Raw genomic sequence first — 22,242 nt, 5'->3', positions numbered from 1 at the left:
ATGTAGACCAAGTTACATAGTGCCTCATTCTCCTTAATGCTAGGCACTATACTCTTTCCAAGCCTATACACAAATCTCCCTCCTCTGAGTAAAACTACTAAAGCACTTTTGTTTTCCACTGACTACCAAATAGGATACCTTCCTAATCCAATCTCTCTCCTCCCTTGTAAAGATGTTGTTTTTGCAATTACTTCTCATGCAAAAATTAAAGAGTACCTTTCATACTGTAAATCTCTTAATATTTTTCTTTTCTCTTCTTCCTAAACTCATTCTCTCTTCATCTTCCAAATCCTGCCTTAATGGCTATTAGTAGAAACAGTAGAAAACCGCAATTGTTTTACCCACTATTGCTCTAATAAGAACAGCTAGTGCTAAATAGGGTGCCCTGCCTGCACCTGTGAACACACAGTGGCTTGCCCTCCCTCCCACATCCCAATCATTTCTGGTAAGGAACGGCTCATTCCAGCCCCAAACTCACCATCTTCGAAAAGCTCAATCAACTTAGCAACATAAGGTTCTTCATCATCATCTCCTTCAATCAACACAAACTGTCCAACCTGGACATGAATTTCAGTGGGACTATTCTTGCTTTTCATACATATTTCTCTAGAAAGTAACAGAAATATGTTAGGAAATCTCTTAAGTACAGAGCAACATGTTCTTAAACCAGAAAGTCCCCTAGTTTCTTCATACTAACCAACTCTCCTACTAAGAAACCAATTCACCCATTTGTATGTAGGAGTAGACAAGATAGGCTGAATAAATTATTTTACCATGGGTGACTAATTTAGACACCTTAATATGAACTATGAAAGCTGCCCAATAACATTAAAAATGTTGAGTTGAGGGCTAGGAGTTTGGCCTAGTGGTAGAGTGCTTGCCTAGCATGCACGAAGACCCAGGTTTGATTCCTTGGTACCACATGCATAGAAAAAAGCTGGAAGTGGTGCTGAGGCTCAAGAGGTAAAGCTCTAACCTGAGAAAGTCCAAGGACAGTGCTCAGGCCCTGAGCTAAAGCCCAAGACTGGCAAAAAAAAAAAAAAAAAAAAAAAGATGTTGAGCTGAGAATGTCATAGTAACATCTCTCATCTTGTCTCCATAAAGACTAGAAAAAAAAAGGAAGTGTTATACAGAATTCATCTTAACTAGATGACATAATCATATTATGAAGTTGTTTGTTGTTTTTTTTTTTTAACTCTGTGCCCAGGTGCTATTCCTGAGCTCTTCAGCTCAAAGATACTGCCCTACCCACTGAGCCACAGCCCCACTTTCCATTTTCTAGTGATTAATTGCAGATAAGCATCTCACGGACTTTAATGCCTGGGCTGGCTTTGAACCAAGATCCTCAAATCTCAGCCTTCTGAATAGTTAGGAATACAGGCGTGAGCCACCATGCCCAGCAATATTATGAAGTTTTACTATCAGACTTCAATTTAGTCCCACCACTATTTATGCTACCATCTTCTTATAATCATCAATCTGCACTAACTAAAACTGTCTGGATACCAGCTATTAACAGTTTAGCTAGAGAAGCTGTATTCCTTTCCCAAACAAGGCGCCTTGTCACTCACTTGTAGGTTGGGCAGTGAAGCTGTCGATCAAACAATGGCCTGCCAACCCATGAGTATGTCTGTCTGGTCTTCTGCCTTGTGGAGTATGGTGTCATGGCTCCTGTGAAAAAGGTTTAACTGGTTTAACTCAGTTTCTATAGCAATGCTCTGATAAAGTATAAAATACAGTTAGTTTCTTCCTTCAATGAGTTGTCTTTTTTTTTTTTGGGGGGGGGGGGTGTCAGGGGCTTAAACTCAGGGAATGGGTGCTGTCCCTGAGCTTTTGTGCTGAAGGCCAGCTCTCTACCACTCGAGCTACAGCTCTATTTACAGCTTCTGTGGTACTTAATTGAAGATAAGCACTTCCCAGACTTTCTTGCCTGGGCTGGCTTTGAACTGTAATCCTCAGATCTCAGCCATTTTTTTTTTCTTTTGCCAGTCATGAGGCTTGAACTCAGATCCTGGGTACTGAGTTCCTGAGCCTCACTGTGCTTAAGGCTAGTTCTCTACCATTCGAGCCACAGTACCACTTCTGGCTTTTTCTGTTTATGTGATGCCGAGGAATCAAACCCAGGGTTTCATGCATGCTAGGAAAGCACTCTATTACTAAGCCACATTCCCAGCCCCAAGATCTCATCCTCTTAAGTACCTAGGATTATAGGCATAAGCCAGCTGAACACATTTTTATTATAGGTATTTTCTCACAATGATGAAAAGCAGATTAACATAATGTGAAGCAATCTCTTAAAATATTAAGCTGAAGAAATTAGGAATGAAACATATAAAAGTCCTGACATTTGTTATGCTTTACCTATGCAGCCTCTTCAGCGTTCTTGAACAATTTCTTTTTAACTTTTCATCAGAGAATGACATATTAGAAAAGTGTATAAGTGATAAAAACACAACTCAAGCTGGGTGCCATTGGCTCACAACTGTAATCCTAACTATGCAGGAGGCTGAAATCTGAGGATCATGGTGCAAAGCCAGCCCAGGCACAAAAGTCTGTGACTCTTATCTCCAATTAAACAGCCAGAAAACCAAAAGTGACACTGTGAATCAAGTGGTAGAGCACTAACCTTGAACTGAAAAGCTCAGGAACAGCACCCAGGCCCAGAGTTCAAGTACTTCGACCAACAAAACTACAAAACGAAACAAAACAAAACATACATTCAATGAACTCATTGTTCTTTTTTCTTTTCTTTTTTTTTTGAATGGGTTGTGGGGCTTGTACTCTGGGCCAGGGCACTGTCCCTGAGCTCTTCAGCTCAAGATTACTACCCTACTCCACAAGCCACAGCACCACTTCCCATTTTCTAGTGGTTAATTGGAGATAAGAATCTCTCGGTTTTTTTTTAGTGCCTGGGCTGGCTTTGAACTTCAATCCTCAGATCTCAGCCTCCTGAGTAGCTAGAATTACATGCATGAGCCACCACTCCCAGTGAGCTCTTTATTCTTGCCCTGCAACCATTATTTCATCTCTTCAACGTCAAAGACAGAGATTTGCCCAAAATAATGGTGAATGGGCCATGAGGCCTGCATTGGCTGATGGCTTTTAAGAGATCCCTGCTAGACTTGAGATCACAAATTTCAGAAATCTAGAATATGAACACCATGTGGCCTAGGAGTCACACCCAGGAACAATAGATAAGAAAAATTCCAATAAAATGAAAGGAGACATTTAAGCCAATGTGAGAGAAAGCTGAGTCAAAACTTTTGCATTTATCTCATTCAATTCTTACAATAATCCTAAAACAATGTCCAACCATTAGAAGTGTATAGGAAATTTTCAATAATGAAATACTTGTTAAATCAAGGGTAAATGTTACTACTTTAAGGTGATAACTTCTTTTTTTACACAGGATGGCATGGTCTTAACTCAAACTCTGTCCAACTAGATGTCCTCTTATTGACTTCACCTTTCAACACTGTGTGAAACTGGATATTACTACTCCTGAGTTTATTTCTGATAGTTTATTATAGTGAGGTTTCCCAGCCATTAAGAAGTCCACTGGGCATTAACCCCCCTAACTCACAAAATGGAGCTATAATTAAATTGCCTGCTTATTTCCTATGCACCTATTGTGTGTCTTTCACTATTTCCAGGTTTATTAATGATAAGTGAGAAAAGGTAAAATGGTAAATTCACTCTCCATTTCCTTATATTCACTTTTTTTTCCCCCAGTCCTGGGGCTTGAACTCAGGGTCTGGGAACTGTCTTTGGACATTTTTTGCTCAACCCTAGCACTCAGCCACTTTGAGCTACTGCCTTTTCTGGGTATGTGGTACTAAGGATTGAACACAGGGCTTGGTGTAAGCTAGGCTAGCACTCTGACCCTAGGCAATGCTCTAGGCACCCTTACATTAACTTTTAAAGGTTGGTGAGTCCACATAACTTATAAATAAAAGTTGATGTAACAGAACTTAGCAATTCACGCAAAATGCTGCATTCAATATCAGGAAATTCACAAACTCCCTAAAGTCGTTAAAAAGCTCATTGCAGAGAAACTTGGTAAGTCAAGAAATTCCAAGAGCATGTGATTTTATTCACATTTTACAGACCGCTCAAAGCAGTCCGCTGCAGTATGACAAGTAGTAGAGGTCAGGATATAAGTCTCGAAGCTTATTCCTCTAGGTTCAGTATTTTTTGTTTTTGTGTTCCTAGTTGTCACACTTGAAAGGCCCTTGTGTTTTAGGTAGGAACAGAGCAAGTGAAAAGGTAGACGGCTGCCCAGCTGTTAAGACCAGCTCATCTGGAGGAAAGAAGCCCTGGACAGGAGCAAGGAAGTCTTGGACACACACACACAGTCCGCAAGGAAGGTTTGCACACACACACACACACACACACACACAAAGCCCTCTAATTAAAGTCGTTATTAAAAATGAATTGATAGGGCTGGGAGTTTGGCCTAGTGGTAGAGTGCTTGCCTAGCATGCATGAAGACCTGGGTTCAATTCCTCAGTACTACATACGTAGAAAAAAGCCGGAAGTGGTGCTGAGGCTCAAGTGGTAGAGCTCTAGCCTTGAGAAAGTCCAAGGACAGTGCTCAGGCCCTGAGCTCAAGCCCAGGACTGGCAAAAAAAAAAAAAAAAGAATTGATAACATCAGCCTCGCCTGGCTGCAGCACTGAAAGCCCTAAGACAATGGCGGGAAGGATCACGAGTGTTTTTCAAAGGCGGTGCATGTGGAAGGAGAGGATGAAGACCGTGGCTGAGGGTCTCGGGACCGGAGGGAAGCTGGAAGCACAGGGCTCGCGTTTCCGGCTTCCGAGGCAAACTTCCAGTCGGTGGCCGACCGGGAAGTCTTTCAGGAAGCAGGAGGGGGGAACGACTAAGGGCAGAGTCCCGCACGCCGCGGGCGCCTGCTGCGTGTCCGCTGAGTGAATCCAAGACTGAGCCTGTGCGGAGCGTCCGAGGCTCCCGAGGCTCCCGTTCCCGTCCGGCCCCGCGGGCCTTCGCACTCACCCGGCGCCTCCGCTTCCTACCGCCACCGCCTCGGGAACTCCAGCAGAAGGTCTAACCGGCCCGCACTGCGGTCCTTTTACCAGCCACCAGTCGCACACCAACAGCCACAGCAGTTCCCGGGTTCCGAACGGGAAGGAAAGGCAGAAAAGGAAATTTCGCGCCAAATGGCGTAGCTCCGCCCCCGAGCTGCCGCCCGCGTCGCGTCATCACCCAGCTCGCCCCGCCCATCCACGTAACCTACGCCCGACACTGTGCAGAGAGCGACATCGATTCGCTCGGCGCGCAACTCACGGAAGTTCCAAGCAGCAGTTTCCGGTTCCACGATGGCTGCCTACGCGGGGTGTAGTTCTTTCTTTTTCTCCCTCGGATGTGACGCATAAAAGAGTCGACGGAAATAGGACTGAAAGCGTTCTAAAATGGCGAACCGTACGGTGAAGGATGCGCATAGCATTCATGGCACCAACCCTCAGTATCTGGTGGAGAAGATCATCCGGACGCGAATCTACGAGTCCAAATACTGGAAAGAAGAATGCTTTGGACTTACAGGTGAGGAAGACGGTGCGGGTCCAGCCTCCGGCTGCCGCAGGGCCCCTTTCAGGACCAACACCGAGGGCTCCTTCCTACTGAAAGGGAGTCTGTCACGGTGAACGCCCACTGTGTGCCTTGACTGGTTTGGAGTCTGCTCAGGGCTTGCCTGATTTTGAAGAACATCTCATTTCGGCTCCTGGAGTCGTTTCATGTGTAATGGTTGCCTTCTGTGTTCCACAGCGTTAAGGTCAGGGACCTGCATGTAAATGCTCGGATAGGCAACCTCCTTGAACAACAGATAATCAGCTGGCTCATAACCAAATCATACTGTCCCTAAAAGCTGTCAGTTCCAATGTTCCCATGTGCTCGAGAGAAGCTTTCTAAAAGTCTTCCTCTCGAGTTCAGATTCTGGTGTTAAATGTATGTCTGATAATACTCCGGCTGTGGACACTGAGGAAGAAGTAAATCATTTAACTCCTTGTTGTCTTCAGTTTTTCGTTCCTGGAAATTGCAAAGATGTCAGAACTTTTTATATGCTTTATTTGTTGTAAAGATTAAATAATATTTAGCAGAGGGCCTGGCATGTAGTAATCTTTCAGTCTGTATTAGCTATTATTGCATGAATATTTTTATTGCATGTGTATTTATTCTTCTAATATTGAGCTCTTTTTGACTATTTGGGATCTCCAAACTTTCAGCTTTCCCCACTTCCAACCAAGAAAATTATAGGTCTAATATGTCTGATATGACAATTTTTTTTTTAAATTTCTTTAGCCGAACTTGTAGTGGATAAAGCCATGGAGTTGAGGTTTGTCGGTGGTGTCTATGGTGGAAACATAAAACCAACTCCCTTCCTATGTTTAACTTTGAAGATGCTTCAGATTCAACCTGAGAAGGATATCATTGTTGAATTTATTAAAAATGAAGATTTCAAGTGAGTGAAATGTTGATTGTTATAAAGTTTAAGTTTCTGTGGTTCAGAATTGGGCTTTAAGAGACTTGCATTCAGTATATCTCATTTCCAAGAGTTCTCACATGTAGGTTTCTTGAATTCATTCTTATATGTTCTGATTGTATTCCCTTTTGAATTTCTTCTCCTCTGCTACAAAATATTTTTTGCTTTTAGCCAGGCACTGGTGGCTCACACCTGTAATCCTAGCTAATCAGGAGGCCGAGATTTGAGGATTGAGGTTCAAAGCCAGACCAGGCACAAAAGGCTCTTAGACTCTTAGCTCCAGTTGACCACCAGAAAACTGGAAATGGCACTGTGGCTGAATGTGATAGATAGAACATTAGTCTTAAGCTGAAGAGCTCAGGAACAGCTCCCAGGCCCAGAGTTCAAGCCCCATGACAAACCAAAAAAAAAAAAAAATGCTTTTGAATTTCTTAGGGTTTCTTTGTTGTTTTAACTGCAATTGGCAAAGGCTTGTGTAATTAATCCACAAATGAAGCAGGCTGTTGTTCATACAGTTAAGCAGAAAGAAGTGTCAAATACGTTGGTAGGCTCATTACATGGCAGACATAAAAAAATCAGATGCATTTATTTAATTGTCCTCATCAAGAAACCCACAGAGAGATGTGAGAATAAATATAATAATAATGGAACTGGGGGTGTGACTCAAGTGGTAGAGTATCAGCTTTGAGTAAAAAAAACTGAGAGTACGAGGGCTGGATTTCAAGCCCTAGTAACTGCACAAACACACATACAAACATATAAGGTGTATGTGCTGATATTATACCATACTGTGTTCTGAGGACTTTACATAAAATAATTCATTTCTTTTTTAGAATAACATTTAACTACCAGCCCTGAAGCCATGGGTTTGATTTCTAGGACTACCACCAGAACTGCAGGATCAAACTTGACTTTAGATCTTATATTTTTTGCTATGTTACTCTTCCTCACATAAAGAAACTTGAATTTAAAGTGCCTGTTATCCAAGTGGAGATTTGAGTAAGTAGCTAGATGTAAAGAAAAAGAAGGGCTTTTATAAAAAATTAAGATGGAAAATAGCTAACTTGGATAGATACTTAATAGGCACTACAAACTATACTTAATAGGCCCTACAAACTATGCTTAATATTTTATCTTTCCTTTTTTTTTTTGCCAGTCCTGGAGTTTGAACTCAGGGCCTGAGTAGTGACTTTGGGCTTTCTCAAGCTAGAACTCTACCACTTGAGCCACAGCACCACTTCCAGCTTTTTCTATGTATGTGGTACCAAGGAATCGAAGCTGGGTCTTTGTGCTTGCTAGGCAAGCACTCTACCATTGGGCCAAACTCCTGTTCCTCCTTTTTTTTTTTGTTTAACTCAGGAATTTCTTAGGAAGATGTATCATTTTACTGTCATCTCTCCATCAGATATGTCCGCATGTTGGGGGCACTTTATATGAGACTGACAGGCACCGCAATTGATTGCTACAAGTATTTGGAGCCTTTGTACAATGACTATCGAAAAATCAAGAGCCAGAACCGAAATGGAGGTGAGTATGATGCCAAGTGCCAAGTCTCTGGACTATTCTTTCTAAGCCAGTTTTTCTTGGCATCAGTGTCTCTCAGATTATGACATAAACATAAAAGCTGTGCTGCTCTTCATCTGCATTAGTTCAGTAGCTTTCCTCTCTCAGAGAATATTAGCTCCAGTGTACCCTTTGATTGGCTATATCTAGTTCGCCTCTAGTTGCTATGCTTTCCAGCTACATTTCATCTTAATTATTGCCTGGGCATGTTGGCGTGTGCTTTCTCTATACGTGTTCCGTCCCACAAGATCTATCTTCAAAGGACTTCTCTATAACAGCTTCCCTAATCCATCCAAATATTACATAGTCACAATTCTTTTTTTTTTTTTTTGCCAGTTCTGGGTCTTGAACCCTGGGCCTGGGTACTGTCCTTGAGCTTCTTTTGCACAAAGCTAGTGCTCCACCATTTGAGCCATAGTGCCTCTTGCAGCCTTTTCTGATTAGTTTATTGGAGATAAGAGTCTCAGTTTCCTGCCCAGATAGCTTCAAACTGTAATCCTCAGATCTCAGCCTCCTGAATAGCCAGGATTAAAGTTTCGAGCCACTGGCACATAACTCACCACAATTATTTCTTTTTCTTTCTTTTTTTTTTTGCCAGTCCTGGGCTTGAGCTCAGGGCCTGAGCACTGTCCTTGGACTTTCTCAAGGCTAGAGCTCTACCACTTGAGCCTCAGCACCATTTCTGGCTTTTTTCTATGTATGTGGTACCGAGGAATTGAACCCGGGTCTTCGTGCATGCAAGGCAAGCACTCTACCACTAGGCCAAACTCCTGGCCCCACCACAATTATTTCTACCAACTTTTTGTATTCCATACTGCAGTGTCTAGACTAAATTTAAGAATGTCACTTAAAGTCTAATGGAACATTTTTTAACTTACAAGGAGACATTTTCTATGCTATGGATGAATTTGGGATTATGTAATCAAAACCGCTACTTAATGTTATAATGTCATATTTGCCTTTCCCTTCTATGTGTACTAATAACTAGATTAAAATATTAGTACAGGTTGAGTATCCCTTGGGGCCATAATGCTTTAGATTTCAGTGTTTTTTGAAATTTAGAATCTTATTTTATTGCATTAATACACATTAAGTGCCATATGCTAGAACCTCTGCTATATACTGGAAATACCATGGTGAGCAAGATGGATATGGTCACAGTCATTGTGGTGTGATAGCCTTTTGCTGTGCGGGTTGTGTTGTCATTGTAGAATATTTAGCAGCATCCGTGGCCATTCTCCACAAGACACAGAGAGCACTTCCTGTAAGTAGGGTACAAAATCACTTGGAACTTGAAAAACCACTAAACGAAGGTATTATGTACTATGGAAGTTTTTAAAAGTAAAAATTCCATGTGCCAGAAAAGATGAGTGTTCTATATTCAGAAACATTGTGAGTTCATGTGAGAAATTACACGTCACTTATATGATCTACTAAAATTACCTTGAGTTATAGGATTACCCATATATAATTCTGGATTGTTATGCCTGTTTTGTTTTTATTTTTGTTTTGTATCTTTTGCTGATTAAGACAGCTTTATTCATCCTTTAAGCCTTTGCTTCTAAAGAGGCCTAGTCTGTAGATGGCCTCATACAAAGTCTTCCAATTGTTTTACTTTTTTGTTATCTAATCTGTTATTTTCAGGTTGCTTGAGCTAATGATTTTTTTCTTTCAGAATTTGAACTGATGCATGTAGATGAGTTCATTGATGAACTACTGCACAGTGAGAGAGTCTGTGATATTATTCTTCCTCGGCTACAAGTAAGATACAGAGTTTATTGTTAGGGATCACCCTTTCCCTCCATGATGGGCAAAAATAGACAAACCCAGATTAATGTAACATTAAAGCCCTGAAAATTACAAATTGTTGGTAGAGTGCTTGCCTACCATGTACGAAGACCTGGGTTTGAGTCCTCATTACCACATACACAGGAAAAGCTAGAAGTGGTACTGTGGCTCAAGTGGTAGAACCCTAGCCTTGAAGAATGCCCAAGGACAGTGCTCAGGCCCTGAGTCCAAGCCTCAGGATTGGCAAAAAAAAAAAAAGGAGCCCAGCCTCAGGGCTACAGTGTTAGCTAGTACTTGGGAGACTGAGGTGAGTAGATTGTGGTTCAAGACTGGCCAGAGCATGAAGCATAAAGTTTACAAAAACTCTCATCTCCATCAGTGGCTGAACATGTTGATTTGTACCTGCTACTGCAGTGGCAAAGGGAAGCACAAAAAGAATTACACTCCAGGCTGGTCTGAGCATTAAGTGAGATTCTGTCTTGAAATAATACAAAAAGGGTCTGGCTAAATGGTTCAAATGGTATAATGCCTGTCTCATGAACATGAGGCACTGCTTATACTCAAGTACTCCCCTTCCCCCACCCCCCAAAAAAGAGAGAAGAAAGCATATAAAATCCTTAGGGGTAGGGGTTTTAGGGTAAATAGTTGAAATAGGAAAGTTTTCTTTTCTGATATATAGATAGATACACACACATTTGTTTGTTTGTTTGTTTATTTATTTATTGGTCAGTTGTGGGGCTTGGACTCTGGGCCTGGGTGATGTCCCAGAGCTCTTCAGCTTAAAGCTATCACTACCTCAAGGCTACCACCTTACCCCTGGGCCTGGGTGTTATCCCTGAGCTTGTCAGCTCAAGACTACCCTCCTACCCCTGCAGCCTCTGCTCCACTTTCTGGTGATTAATTGGCAATAAGAATCTCACATCTTTAGTGCCTGAGCTGGCTTTGAACGGCAATCCTCAAATCTCAGCCTCCTGAGTAGCTAGGATTATAGTAGCCACTGCCCTCGGCCTCTTTTCTTATAGGTTATAGCAAAGATATTGTAACTAGATTAGTAGTTTCTAAATTTGTGAGAAGCTTCTCCAAATTGATATGCCTGTAAAGAGTCAGACTATGAAACACATAAGAAGAGGGATAAGGGGCTAGGAGCATAGCCTAGTGGGTAGAGTGCTTGCTTAGCATGTATAAAGCCCTGGGTTTGATTCCTCATTACCACATACTCAGCCTTGAGAAAGCTCAGTACCATGTAAACAGAAAAGGCTGGAAGTGACACTTATGGCTCAAGTGGTAGAGCACTAGCTTTGACCACAGAGAACAGAGCTCAGGCCCTGAGTTCAAGTCCCATGAACAGCAAAATCAAAACAAAACTAGAAAATACAGAGGAAGATAGGTATGGCATATAACCTAGAGAGAGGGGAAATGGGCAATTGGATAGATGATTGAACAGAAAATTAGAAGACCTAACATTCAGTGTTTCTCATCTATAAAAGTGAAATTAGACTTTGTAAGTGGTCTTTTCTAATTTTTTTTCTTTTTTTGTGCCCGTCTTAGGTCTTGACCTCTTGGCTGAGGTGCTTTTTTTTTTTTTTTTTGCCAGTCCTGGGGCTTGGACTCTGGGGGCCTGAGCACTGTCCTTGGGCTTTCTTAAGGCTAGAGCTCTACCACTTGAGCCACATCACCACTTCCAGCTTTTCTGTGTATGTGGTACCAAGGAATCAAACCCAGGGCTTCATGCATGCTAGGCAGGCACTCTACCAGTAAGCCATACTCCTAGCCTCTGAACTTTTCATGTTTAAGGCTAGTAATCTGCCACTTCAGCCATAGCTCTACTTCCAACTTTTTTGTGCTTAATTGGAGTTAGGAGTATCACAGAATTTTCTGCTTGATCTGGCTTCTGACTGCCATCCTCAGCCTCCTGAGTAGCTAGGATTATAGTTGTGAGCCATCAGCACCTGACTTCATAGGTGATTTTTTTTTATTGAAAAGTGTATTTTTTTATTAAAGAATTTATTAACATTGATTTTTACATCATATTTCAAATGATGTGTTTAACAAATATTCAAGAAGGGAATCTATGTATATAATCACTGGCACTTAAATTTTAGAACATAATCTAAATTAGGCTGAGGGTTTATATGTCATATATACATATTAATCTATGTAATAAAACATGTCTATAGAGTCATAAGTTTTTATGTCCATGTAGTTGTGTTTATATTTCCATATGTCCATAGCATTGGGTATGCAAATATTGAGTCCTCGCTCTTGTACTGTTTGGATCTAATAGCCACATATTAAGGATACCATGTGCCTTTTGTTCCTTTGGTCTTGACTTGTCTCACTCAACATGATTCGCTCTAGATTCATCCACTTCCCTGCGAATGCCATTATTTTATCTTGTCTGTTGGCTATGTAGAATTTCATTGTGTGTGTGTGTCATATATATACATATATATATATGTATATATATCACATTTTCTGTATCCATTCATCTGCAATAGGGCATCTGGATTGCTTCCATCACCTGGCTATTGTGAATAGTGCAGAGATAAACATAGCTGAACATGGCCGGAAGTTTGGCTTAGTGGTTAAAGTGCTTGCCTAGCATGCATGAAGACCTGGGTTCGATTCCTCGGTACCACATATAGAAAAAAAGCCGGAAGTGGTGCTGAGGCTCAAATGGTAGAGCTCTAGCCTTGAGAAAGTCCAAGGACAGTGCTCAGGCCCTGAGCTCAAGCCCAGGACTGGCAAAAAACAAAACAAAACAAAAAAAAACATAGCTGAACAGGTGTCCTTATCATATCTTGGGTTATGGTATTCAAGATAGATGCCCAGTAGTAGTATGGCGGAATCATAGGGAAGGTCAGTTCTTTAAGAAACCTCCACACTGCTTTCCAGAGTGGCTGAACTAGTTTACAATCCCACCAGCAGTGCAGTAGGCTTCCTTTTTCTCCACAGCCCCACTAGCATTTGTCTGAGTTCAAAATCTTGGCCATTCTTGTTAGGGTAAGGTGGTATCTTAGGGTTGTTTTTATTTGCATTTCCTTTATGACCATGGATGATGAACATTTTCTCATACGCTTTTCTGCCATTTAATTTCTTCTTCTGCTAAGTCTCTTTAGTTCCCTTGCCCATTTAGTGAATGGTTTGTTGGGTTTGGGGGCGGGGCGGGGATTACTTTCTTGAGTTCCCTGTAGATACTGGATATTAAGCATTTGTCAGATGTATTATTGGTAAATATCTTTTCCCACTTGGTTGGCTGTCTCTACTTTTGAGGCTATGCTTTTATCTGTGCAGAACCTTTTTATTTTTAGGTAGTCCCATTTATCCAGTCTCTCTCCAATCTGATGTGACCCTGGGATTCTGTTTAGGAATCTTTTGCCTGTGCCTTTCATAGGTGATTTTTAAGCTACCATGTAGATAGAGATAACCTCAAATATCTCAAGTATCAAATATATCCTTTTTCTCTTAATATTTATTATATATATAATTATATATTATATATGTTATATATAATATATATAATGTGTGTGTGTGTGTGTGTGTGTGTGTGTGTGTGTGTATGTATCCATTAGGCTTGAACAGGGAGAGTTCTTTTGAACAAAGGTGTTGTTTTTTTTTTTTCCAGTGCTGGGGCTTGAACTCAGGGCCTGACCACTGTCCTTGGGCTTTCTCAAGGCTAGCACTCTACTACTTGAAACACAGCACCATTTCCAGCTTTTTTTGTGTATGTGGTACCGAGGAATTGAGCCCAGAGCTTCATGCGTGTTAGGCGAGCACTCCAAATCTAGGCCACTTTCTTGGGCTCAAAGGTTTTGTTTTTAAAATGAGTTTTGTGATTTAGCTCTGGTAGACCTTAAACTCCCTATTTACTCCAGACTAGTCTTGAAGTCACAAGATCTCCAGCATCTGAGTTTTGGGCTGTATGAGTGTGTGCTACCATGCCTGGCTTAGTCTTTTTCTTTTGAAGGCTTTGTTGGTGTGTAATTGACATACAATAAGCTGTACATATACAACGTGAAATTCAGTAAGTTTTAATGTGAAAACACCTTGGAAACTATTGCTAAAATCAAGATAGTGAACCTCTTCCATCCCTAAATGGCTTAACCACTGATGTACTGCTTATAATAGATTAGGTTGCATTTTGAAATTAGGCAGTATTTTTTGTGTGTGTGTGTGGTCATGGGGCTGGGCGCTGTCCCTACCACTTTACCCCTTTAGCCACAGTGCCATTTCCAATTTTCTAGTGGTTAATTAGAGATAAGAATCTCATAGACTTTAGTGCCAGGGCTAGCTTTGAACTGCGATCCTCAAATCTCAGCCTCCTGAGTAGCTAGAATTACAGGCATGTGCCACCGCACCCAGCAGATAGTAAATTTTGTCTTTTTTTAACTTGGTTTAGTTATCTTGTGGTTCACCTGTGTTACATTTTATTGTTGGACAGTTCTCCACTGTTTGGGTAGCCATTTACCTGTTTCTGTAGATCTGAGATCAATACACCAAAGTCAACTATCTTTTCTTTTTTCTTTTTTGGTCAGTCCTGGGCTTGATCTAAGGGCCTGAGCACTGTCCTTGGGCTTTTTCCTCAAGGCTAGCACCATGCCACTTGAGCCACAGCACCATTTCTGGCTTTTTCTATGTATGTGGTACCAAGGAATTGAACCCAGGTCTTCATGCATGCTAGGCAAGCATTCTACCACTAGGCCAAACTCCCGGCCCCAAAAGTCAACTATCTTGCTGGGTGCTAGTGGCTTATGCTTTTATTATGAGCTATTCATGAAGCTAAGATGTGAGGATCATGATTTGAAGCCAGCCTGATCAGGAAAGTGAGACTCTTATATCCAGTTAACCATCAAAAAGCCAGAAATAGAGCTATGGGAAGTGATAGTATGCTACCCTTGAGCAAAAAAGCATAGGTCAAGCCCCAGGACTGGTAAAAAAAAAAAGGAACATTGGAACAGAATTTAGGGACCAAAAATAAACCTTTGCACCTATAGATATTGGTTTTCTGCAGATACATGAGGGCAATACTGTTGAGAAATGATAGTCTCTTCTGTACTGGTGCAGGAACAATTTAGAGTACATGTGCGCACAAATGAGTCTACCCTTTGTTCACACTATAATGTCTATAACTTGGAGGTAATCATAGACTTAAATATGAATGCACATTGAAGAATTTCTAATGGGTTTCTTGTGATTAATAAACATTTCTCTTGACAAGACCATAAAAAGAAGTAGGAAAATAATCACAAGATTGTGTTTGTGCTATTTACATAGAGTTCACTGGTTAAGCTTCTCTCCTAAATTTGGAATACTCCAAAGTCTAAAACATGTTGATCATCAACATGACATTGTAAAAGTTGATTTTTATTGGCTGGAAACCAAATGTCCATCTATAAGTGTAAATCAATGAAAATATGTGATATATACTTAACAAGGGTATACTCAGAAGTATTAACAAGGGTATTACTCAGAAGTAAAAATGAACTACTGATATAGTTAACAGATGAATTGCAAGATATGCTGCATGAAAAAAAAATCTTTGTAAGTGGAGCTGAGTGCAGTGCTGGTGGCTCATGCCTATAATCTTAGCTACTCAAGAGACTGAGATCTGAGGATAGCAATTTGAAGACAGCTCAGACCAATCCAAAACTTTTTTTTTCCCCCAGTCCTGGGCTTGGACTCAAGGCCCGGGCACTGTGCTTGAGCTTTTGTTAGGGATAGTACTCTACCCTTGAGTCACAGCACCACTTCTGGCTGTATGCAGTACAAAGGAATCAAACCCAGGGCTTTGTGCATGCTAGGAAAGCAGTGTACCACTAGGCCTTACTCCCCACCCCAAGACTTTTTTTAATGTATACCCAGACTGCATTCAAACTGTAATCCTCCGATCTCAGACTTCTGAGTAGGATTGCAATTGTGAGTCACTAATGCCCGGCTCAAATTGGAGGAGAGACTTTTAGCTTGAACTTTAATGTTTGTCCATAGCTTTTCTGTCAGTCTCAGAAGTCCAGTATTAGGACTTCAGAATGTACAGGAGATAGCAATGCATCCTAATGTCATTCTATTCTCTGTAGAAACGCTATGTGCTAGAAGAAGCTGAGCAACTGGAACCTCGAGTTAGTGCTCTGGAAGAGGACATGGATGATGTGGAGTCCAGTGAAGAGGAAGAAGAAGAAGATGAGAAGGTGAGACACCTGAGTGTAAAGGTGGAGGATGGGAATGATTTTTTTTTTTTTTTTTTGTGGGTCCTAGGGCTTGAACTTTGAGCTTGGGTGCTATCCCTGAGCTCTTTAGCCAAGGCTACTGGCCTACCCCATGAGCCTTACCCTCACTTCCCATTTATTAGTGGTTAATTGGAGATAAGAATCTCCTGTTCTTTAGTGCCCAGCCTGGCTTTGAACCTTGATCCTCAGATCTCAGCCTTACAGTTGTGAGCCACCACACCTGGCGGAATGGTTGTCTTTTGTTTCTGCATCCAGGTGTTTTTAAATTATGAGTGTTAGAGTCCAATACTACATAATCCTTAATTCATAAGTAGAGAGATATGATCTTACTGTTCATGTTTTTTCTTCTGGTGCTGTGGATTGAATATAGTCTCTCCCATTCTAAGCATAATGTGTATCACTATACCAGGCTACTGTTAGATTTTTTTTTTTAAAGGAATGTGTTCCTTTTCATATGTATTTTCTCCTGACAGGTAGTTTCTTACTGCTGAGCTAGGAAACTTAGATTTATTATAGTTGTAACACTCTTCTTTTTCATATCTATTTATCATTTTTTTATTCTTACATTCCTTTCTATTGTTCTCCCTCCCCCCCACACTATTCATTTCTTTCTTTTTTAGGAATTTACACTCTTGCTAGGTGCCAGTGGCTCATGCCTTTATTCCTAGCTACTCAGGAGATTGAGAGCTGAAGATTGGAGTTCAAAGCTAGCCTGGGCTGGGCACAGTGGCTCTCGCCTATAATCCTAGCTACTCAGGAGGCTGAGATCTGAGGATCATAGTTCAAAGCCAGCCTAGGCACTAAAGAACATGAGACTTTTATCTCTAGTTAATCATTAGAAAACCAGGAAGTGGGGCTGAGGCTCCAGGAGTAGGGCGGTAGCCTTGAGCCGAAGAGCTCAGGGACAGCTCCCAGGTCTAGAGTTCAAGCCCCATGACCGACCAAAAAAAAAAAAAAAAAGCCAGCCTGGGCACAAAAGTTAATGAGACTCTCTCTCTCTCTCTCTCTCTCTCTCTCTCTCTCTCTCTCTCTCTCTCTTTTTTTTTTTGCCAGTCCTGGGGTCTGAGCACTGTTCTTGGGATTTCTCAAGGCTAGCGCCCTACCACTTGGGCCACAGCAGCACTTGTGGCTTTTTCTGTGTATATGATACCAAGGAGTTGAACCCGGTCTTCATGCATGCTAGGCAAGCACTCTTAACACTAGGCCAAACTCCTTGACCCAAGTTAATGAGACTCTTATATCTAATTAACCACCAGAAAATCAGAAGTGGCACTGTGGCTCACATTGGTCTATCCTAGCCTGAAGCTGAAGAGCTTAAGGATAGTACCAGGCTCTGAGTTCAAGTCCCACAACTGACAAAAAAAATTATACTCTCACTTATAATCAATTACATTGTTGGTCATAGGGCATGAACTCAGGACTTAAACGCTGTCCTTAAGCTTTTTTCATTCAAGGCCAGCACTCACCCACTTCGTGCCACATTGCCACTTCATTTTTCTGGTGAGTAATTAGAGAGCAGTCTCATGGACTTTATTACCTGGGTTGGCTCGAGCCATGATCCTCAGATGAAATCTGAAGAACCGAGATTCCAGGCTCACCATACAGGCTCATCGCTGGTAAGCCACCAGTGCCCAGCACCATTTACTTTTGAAATTTTGCATAAACACTCCAAGACTAAAACATACCTTTTAATGCCAGTCCTGGGATTGAACTTAGGGTCTGGGCTCTATCCCTGAGTTCTTTTGCTCAAGGCTAGAGCTCTATCACTTAAGCCACAGGGCTACTTCTGACTTTTTCTGTTCAAGTGGTACTGAGGCATCAAACCCAGGGCTTCATATATGCTAGGCAAACACTTTACCACAAACCATATTCCCGGTTCCTAAAAGATATCCTGAATCTTCCATCTTGGTCTGTTTTTTCTTTGACACTGAAAAATGCATAATTACTAATGCATAATTACTCTAATCACAGTCTCAGAATGATAGTTTGAACACTAGATGATAAAAGAATTATTGGAAAGCTTGTAGTTCTTTTTGTCAAGGTTATTGCCCCGTATAATTAAATCACTGTGTTATAAATCCACTTGGGATAGGATAGAGAGTAAAGTGTTACTAAGTGGCTATGTTTAGCATCACTTAACCATCTGTTTTGTTTCCAGCTGGAAAGGGTGCCATCACCTGATCACCGCCGCAGAAGTTACCGAGACCTAGACAAGCCCCGGCGATCTCCTACACTGCGCTACAGGAGGAGTAGGAGTCGGTCGCCCAGAAGGTGAGGTTCAAGTTGGCCCCTTTCAGGGAAACTAAGCATTTGAGCTTAGGAGTTTGATATCAGGAAGGAAAAATGCCAGTCTATGGAGAATGTTTACCAATATGGTGCTGCAGAATAGACAGTAATAACTGTTGCTGATCCTAGGTAGGAAAGTTACATCTGAAGATTGAAATTTGAAGACTAATCTGAGAAACTCTTTTCTCTAGCCAGTAAAAAGCCAGAAATGGAGGTATAAGATGGTGGCTCACACCTGTATTCCTAGCTATGCAGGAGGCTGAGATCTGAGGATTAAGGTTCAAAGTCAGCCCAGACACAAAAAGACCAGAGACTCTTATCTCCAGTTAACCTCTAGAAAATAGGAAGTGGGCTTGGCTCAAGGGTAGGGTGGTTCTTTTGGGCCTGGGCTGGCTTTGAACTGTGATCCTCAGATCTCAGACTCCTGAGTATCTAGGATTACAGGCATAAGCTACCACACCCAGCTACTTGTATCACTTTGCAGGCCATGTGACCAATCCTAAGTGAGTGAGTATACTAAAAACATACAGGAGAGAGGAAGGATATGACTAGAGAAAGGTTAAGGGGAAGAATCAGGGCCAATTCCTCAAAGATTCAATCCTTCCTTCGCCCGCCTCCCCACCTCCTGAAAGAAGCAACTAGAACAGTTTTTACAACATCTAACATCCAGTGCACTAATCTAGGCTCTCTTTTATCTTTATTTTCTCTGTAGGCGGAGTCGATCACCCAAAAGAAGAAGGTAGGCCATCATTCATTTCTGATGAAAGTTTCAGGAGAGGATATGGTATTGTGTATATATTGCCAAATAGATCTGGTGGCTGACCAGTCTTTTCCACAGCCCCTCTCCCCGCCGAGAAAGGCATCGGAGCAAGAGTCCAAGACGTCACCGAAGCAGGTCTCGAGATCGAAGGCACAGATCCCGCTCCAAATCTCCAGGTATAACAACATTTAGACCTTTTTGCTGCTGCTTGTTTTAACAAGTAAATCTAAGGGAACAGTTAGCCTCCACAAAATGGTATAGAGAAAAAGGAGATGGACACAGAAGTTGAAAATTAGTGTTCACATTTTGACATGATCTCTGTGGAGCTGGATGCTATTGGCTCTGAGTAGTTCAAGCCAGCCTGGGCGGGAAAGTATATGAGACTCCGATCTCCAATTAACCACCAGGAGGTGGTGCTGTGGCTCAAGTGATAGAGCACTAGCTTTTAGCAAAAGGAGCTTTGGGACAGCTCTCAAGCCCCCAAGGACTGGCAAAAAAAAAAAAGTCTATGGATATGTTGATGGGTTTTACTTTTTCATTTGATATTATAGGAGTAAGGATTAACATTGGGGAAAACCCAATGCTGGGCTCATAAAAATTAGTTATAAAGCTATGAAAGCTATGAGTGTATTGGTTTCATTAGAATATTCCAAATGTGACACAAAGAAATGACCTGGACAAGAGGCAGAACACCAGCATAGGCAAAAACAAAAATAAAATCAAAGCCAAAGGGAGGTTTGTTAGGGAGGGGGAGAATTACACTTGGCTTTGATACATCCAATAACTTTTTCTTTCCCTGCAGGTCATCACCGTAGTCACAGACATAGGAGCCACTCAAAGTCTCCAGAAAGGTATAATTCGATCTCTATTTTAAGAATTGAAATCAGGCAGCCCAGGCAGAAAATTCTGTGAGACGCTTATCTCCATCTCCATCTACTCAGCAAAAGGCCATATAGAGATGTGCCTGAATTTGGTAGAGTACCAGTCTTGATTGAAAAAGCCAAGTGAGAGTATAAAGCTCTCTGAGTTCAAGCTCCAGTACAAGGCAAAAAAGTTCAGTTAAAGTCTTAATTACAACTAAGTTGACCCTGAACTTTCCTTGTTTTGTTGGAGATAATGAAAATCCTTTTAAGATAAAATATGCTTTTTACTGTAGGCATTGATAGGATTATCTATTTTGAACTTTTTTTTTTTGGTAGGATTGTAGCTTTAAGGAAACGGATGCGTTGTCATCTAGGGAGACCTGGGCTTAAGAGCCAACTTTTAAAATGTACTAGTTTGTGACCTTGGACAAGTCACTTTGATTTGATCAGCTTTCATTAGAAACACCTAGAGCCATACAGTAGTAGATGTACTCAACCTCTAAAGAAGTCATTTCCCTTAGTAGTAGATTTTGAATAGTAATACCCAGACTTGAGTGTTGTCCTGAATCATTTAAAAAAAAAAAAAATCACACATCAAGTACATTGTCATGTCATAGTATTCTTCCTTATATACTGTTTAAGATTCCCATATGTTCCATTTCAGGTCTAAGAAAAGCCATAAGAAGAGCCGGAGAGGGAATGAGTAATGGACTCACTTTGGTTTTAATCCAGATGGGCTCCTGTGGATACAAGATTATCTGTTTCAATGGAAAGATTAAGATCTGCTCTTCAGGCAGCTATAAGAATTTGTTTTCTCTTACCAGGTTTTTGGTTTTTGTCATTTTCTTAAGTGAAAGAGGTGCTGAGTTTTATTATCTCTTTTTCAGTAGTCATTATCAACTTTGAGGGGTAGTTCCTAAGGTCAGTTTTTGACCAAACCAACTAGGACTGTATTTGAATTTAGGAGGGTGCAAAGGGTCTGGAGATTGGGGATATGAATGATAGGAAAGGATATGGTCAACGGTCGGTGATCTTTTTCCCTTTTTGCTATTAAACTTATTTTTCTGTACTTTGGTTTTTGGTTTGTTTTAAAATAAGAACTGTTTTGAGAATCTTTGGGATTTTTCAAAACTTGGGCTAGGCAAGTAGTTTAAGTGGTAAAGTATCTGCCTAGCAAATATAACAGTACAGGTTCAAACTCAAGTATTTACACACACCCAGTCAAACATAATTCTTAATTAAAAAAACTGGTTAGCCCAAGTTTTTCAATAATATATTCAAACAACATAAGCTTCTTCCATACTTAATCCAGTTTCAAGTAGTTCAACAAATAGCACTTAGCAGCTTTTACTGTTTTCCTTTTTTGGGAATTGAATCCAGATCTTTGTGCTTGCTAGGCAACCACTATACCCTTTATGCAGTACAGTTTTTGGTTTTTGGTTTTTGGTTTTGTCAGTCCTGGAGCTTGTACTCAGGGCTTAAGCACACTGTCCTTGGACTTTCTCAAGACTAGAGCTCTACTATGTGAGCCACAGCACCATTTCCAGCTTTTCCTATGTATGTGGTACTGAGGAATCAAATCTAGGACTTAGTGCATGCTAGGTAAATACTCTAGCACTAGGCCAAACTCCAAGCGATGTAGTCCATTTTTATATAGTGCCATTTGTTCATTTCCATAAGCCTTGAATACCAACTTTAGGTGCTGTCTTTATTCTACAAGTATTAACATCCAAGCCCAGTTTTGACCTGAGTTGCTTAGTAGTATATCAGGAAGAAAAAGGTTTTTTTGTGTGTGTTTTGTTTTGTTTTCTTTAATTTAGAGGGACAGAGACTAGGGGTTTGTGGTGGTAAATTACTCATTCCACTTAAGTTTAGAGACAGTTATGATGTATGGTGTAGCATAGTAACAAGCCAGACTATGTTTAAATAAATAATATTTATATAAAATTGCTCAAGGAATGTAAGAGTGCATTTGTGTTTGTTGCACTATAGGCAACAACATTATTGATAAGAATATGTCAATTATTTATACTGGAATGACCATTCACAAAGGTTTAAGAATTAAGAGTAGGTAAAAGAAACCAAAAGACTTAAAAGCCCTATGGACACTGGTACTCCAGGGAATTATTAGGGTCTTTCTTAGGAAAGCTCCTGTAACTATAAATACATTTCCTCCTTTAAAAATGGGGAAAAGGGGGCTGGGAGCATGGCTTAGAGGTAGAGTGCTTGCCTAGCATGCACGAAGCCCTGGGTTCAATTCCCT

At 41.0% G+C, this 22,242-nt stretch overlaps 2 protein-coding genes across 2 annotated transcripts in view; one reads left to right on the top strand and one right to left on the bottom strand.

Moving 5' to 3' along the window:
* Window positions 1-5,181, bottom strand: part of Orc1 (origin recognition complex subunit 1) — a 28,882-nt gene extending 23,701 nt beyond the window's left edge. The window contains exons 1-3 of the mRNA XM_090334833.1: window positions 5,013-5,181; window positions 1,572-1,671; window positions 479-606 (exon numbers count right to left, since the gene is read on the bottom strand). Of these exons, the coding sequence (XP_090190959.1) occupies window positions 479-606; window positions 1,572-1,666 (223 nt within the window). The 5' untranslated portion in view covers window positions 1,667-1,671; window positions 5,013-5,181. The remainder of the gene's footprint in view (window positions 1-478; window positions 607-1,571; window positions 1,672-5,012) is intronic.
* Window positions 5,182-5,318: 137 nt separating this feature from the next.
* Prpf38a (pre-mRNA processing factor 38A) lies at window positions 5,319-21,048 on the top strand. The gene is made up of 10 exons (XM_090334834.1): window positions 5,319-5,558; window positions 6,315-6,474; window positions 7,901-8,022; window positions 9,734-9,819; window positions 15,921-16,031; window positions 18,229-18,341; window positions 19,069-19,095; window positions 19,195-19,292; window positions 19,919-19,967; window positions 20,644-21,048. Exons 1-10 carry the CDS (start codon window positions 5,429-5,431, stop codon window positions 20,684-20,686), a joined length of 939 nt encoding a protein of 312 aa, XP_090190960.1. The 5' UTR covers window positions 5,319-5,428; the 3' UTR covers window positions 20,687-21,048.
* The last annotated feature ends 1,194 nt before the right edge of the window (window positions 21,049-22,242 follow it).

This window comes from Megascapheus bottae, chromosome 6, assembly GCF_031878675.1.
Source record: "Megascapheus bottae isolate mThoBot1 chromosome 6, mThoBot2.hap1, whole genome shotgun sequence".
NCBI lineage: Eukaryota > Metazoa > Chordata > Mammalia > Rodentia > Geomyidae > Megascapheus > Megascapheus bottae.
This window is presented reverse-complemented; position numbering and strand designations above follow the sequence as displayed.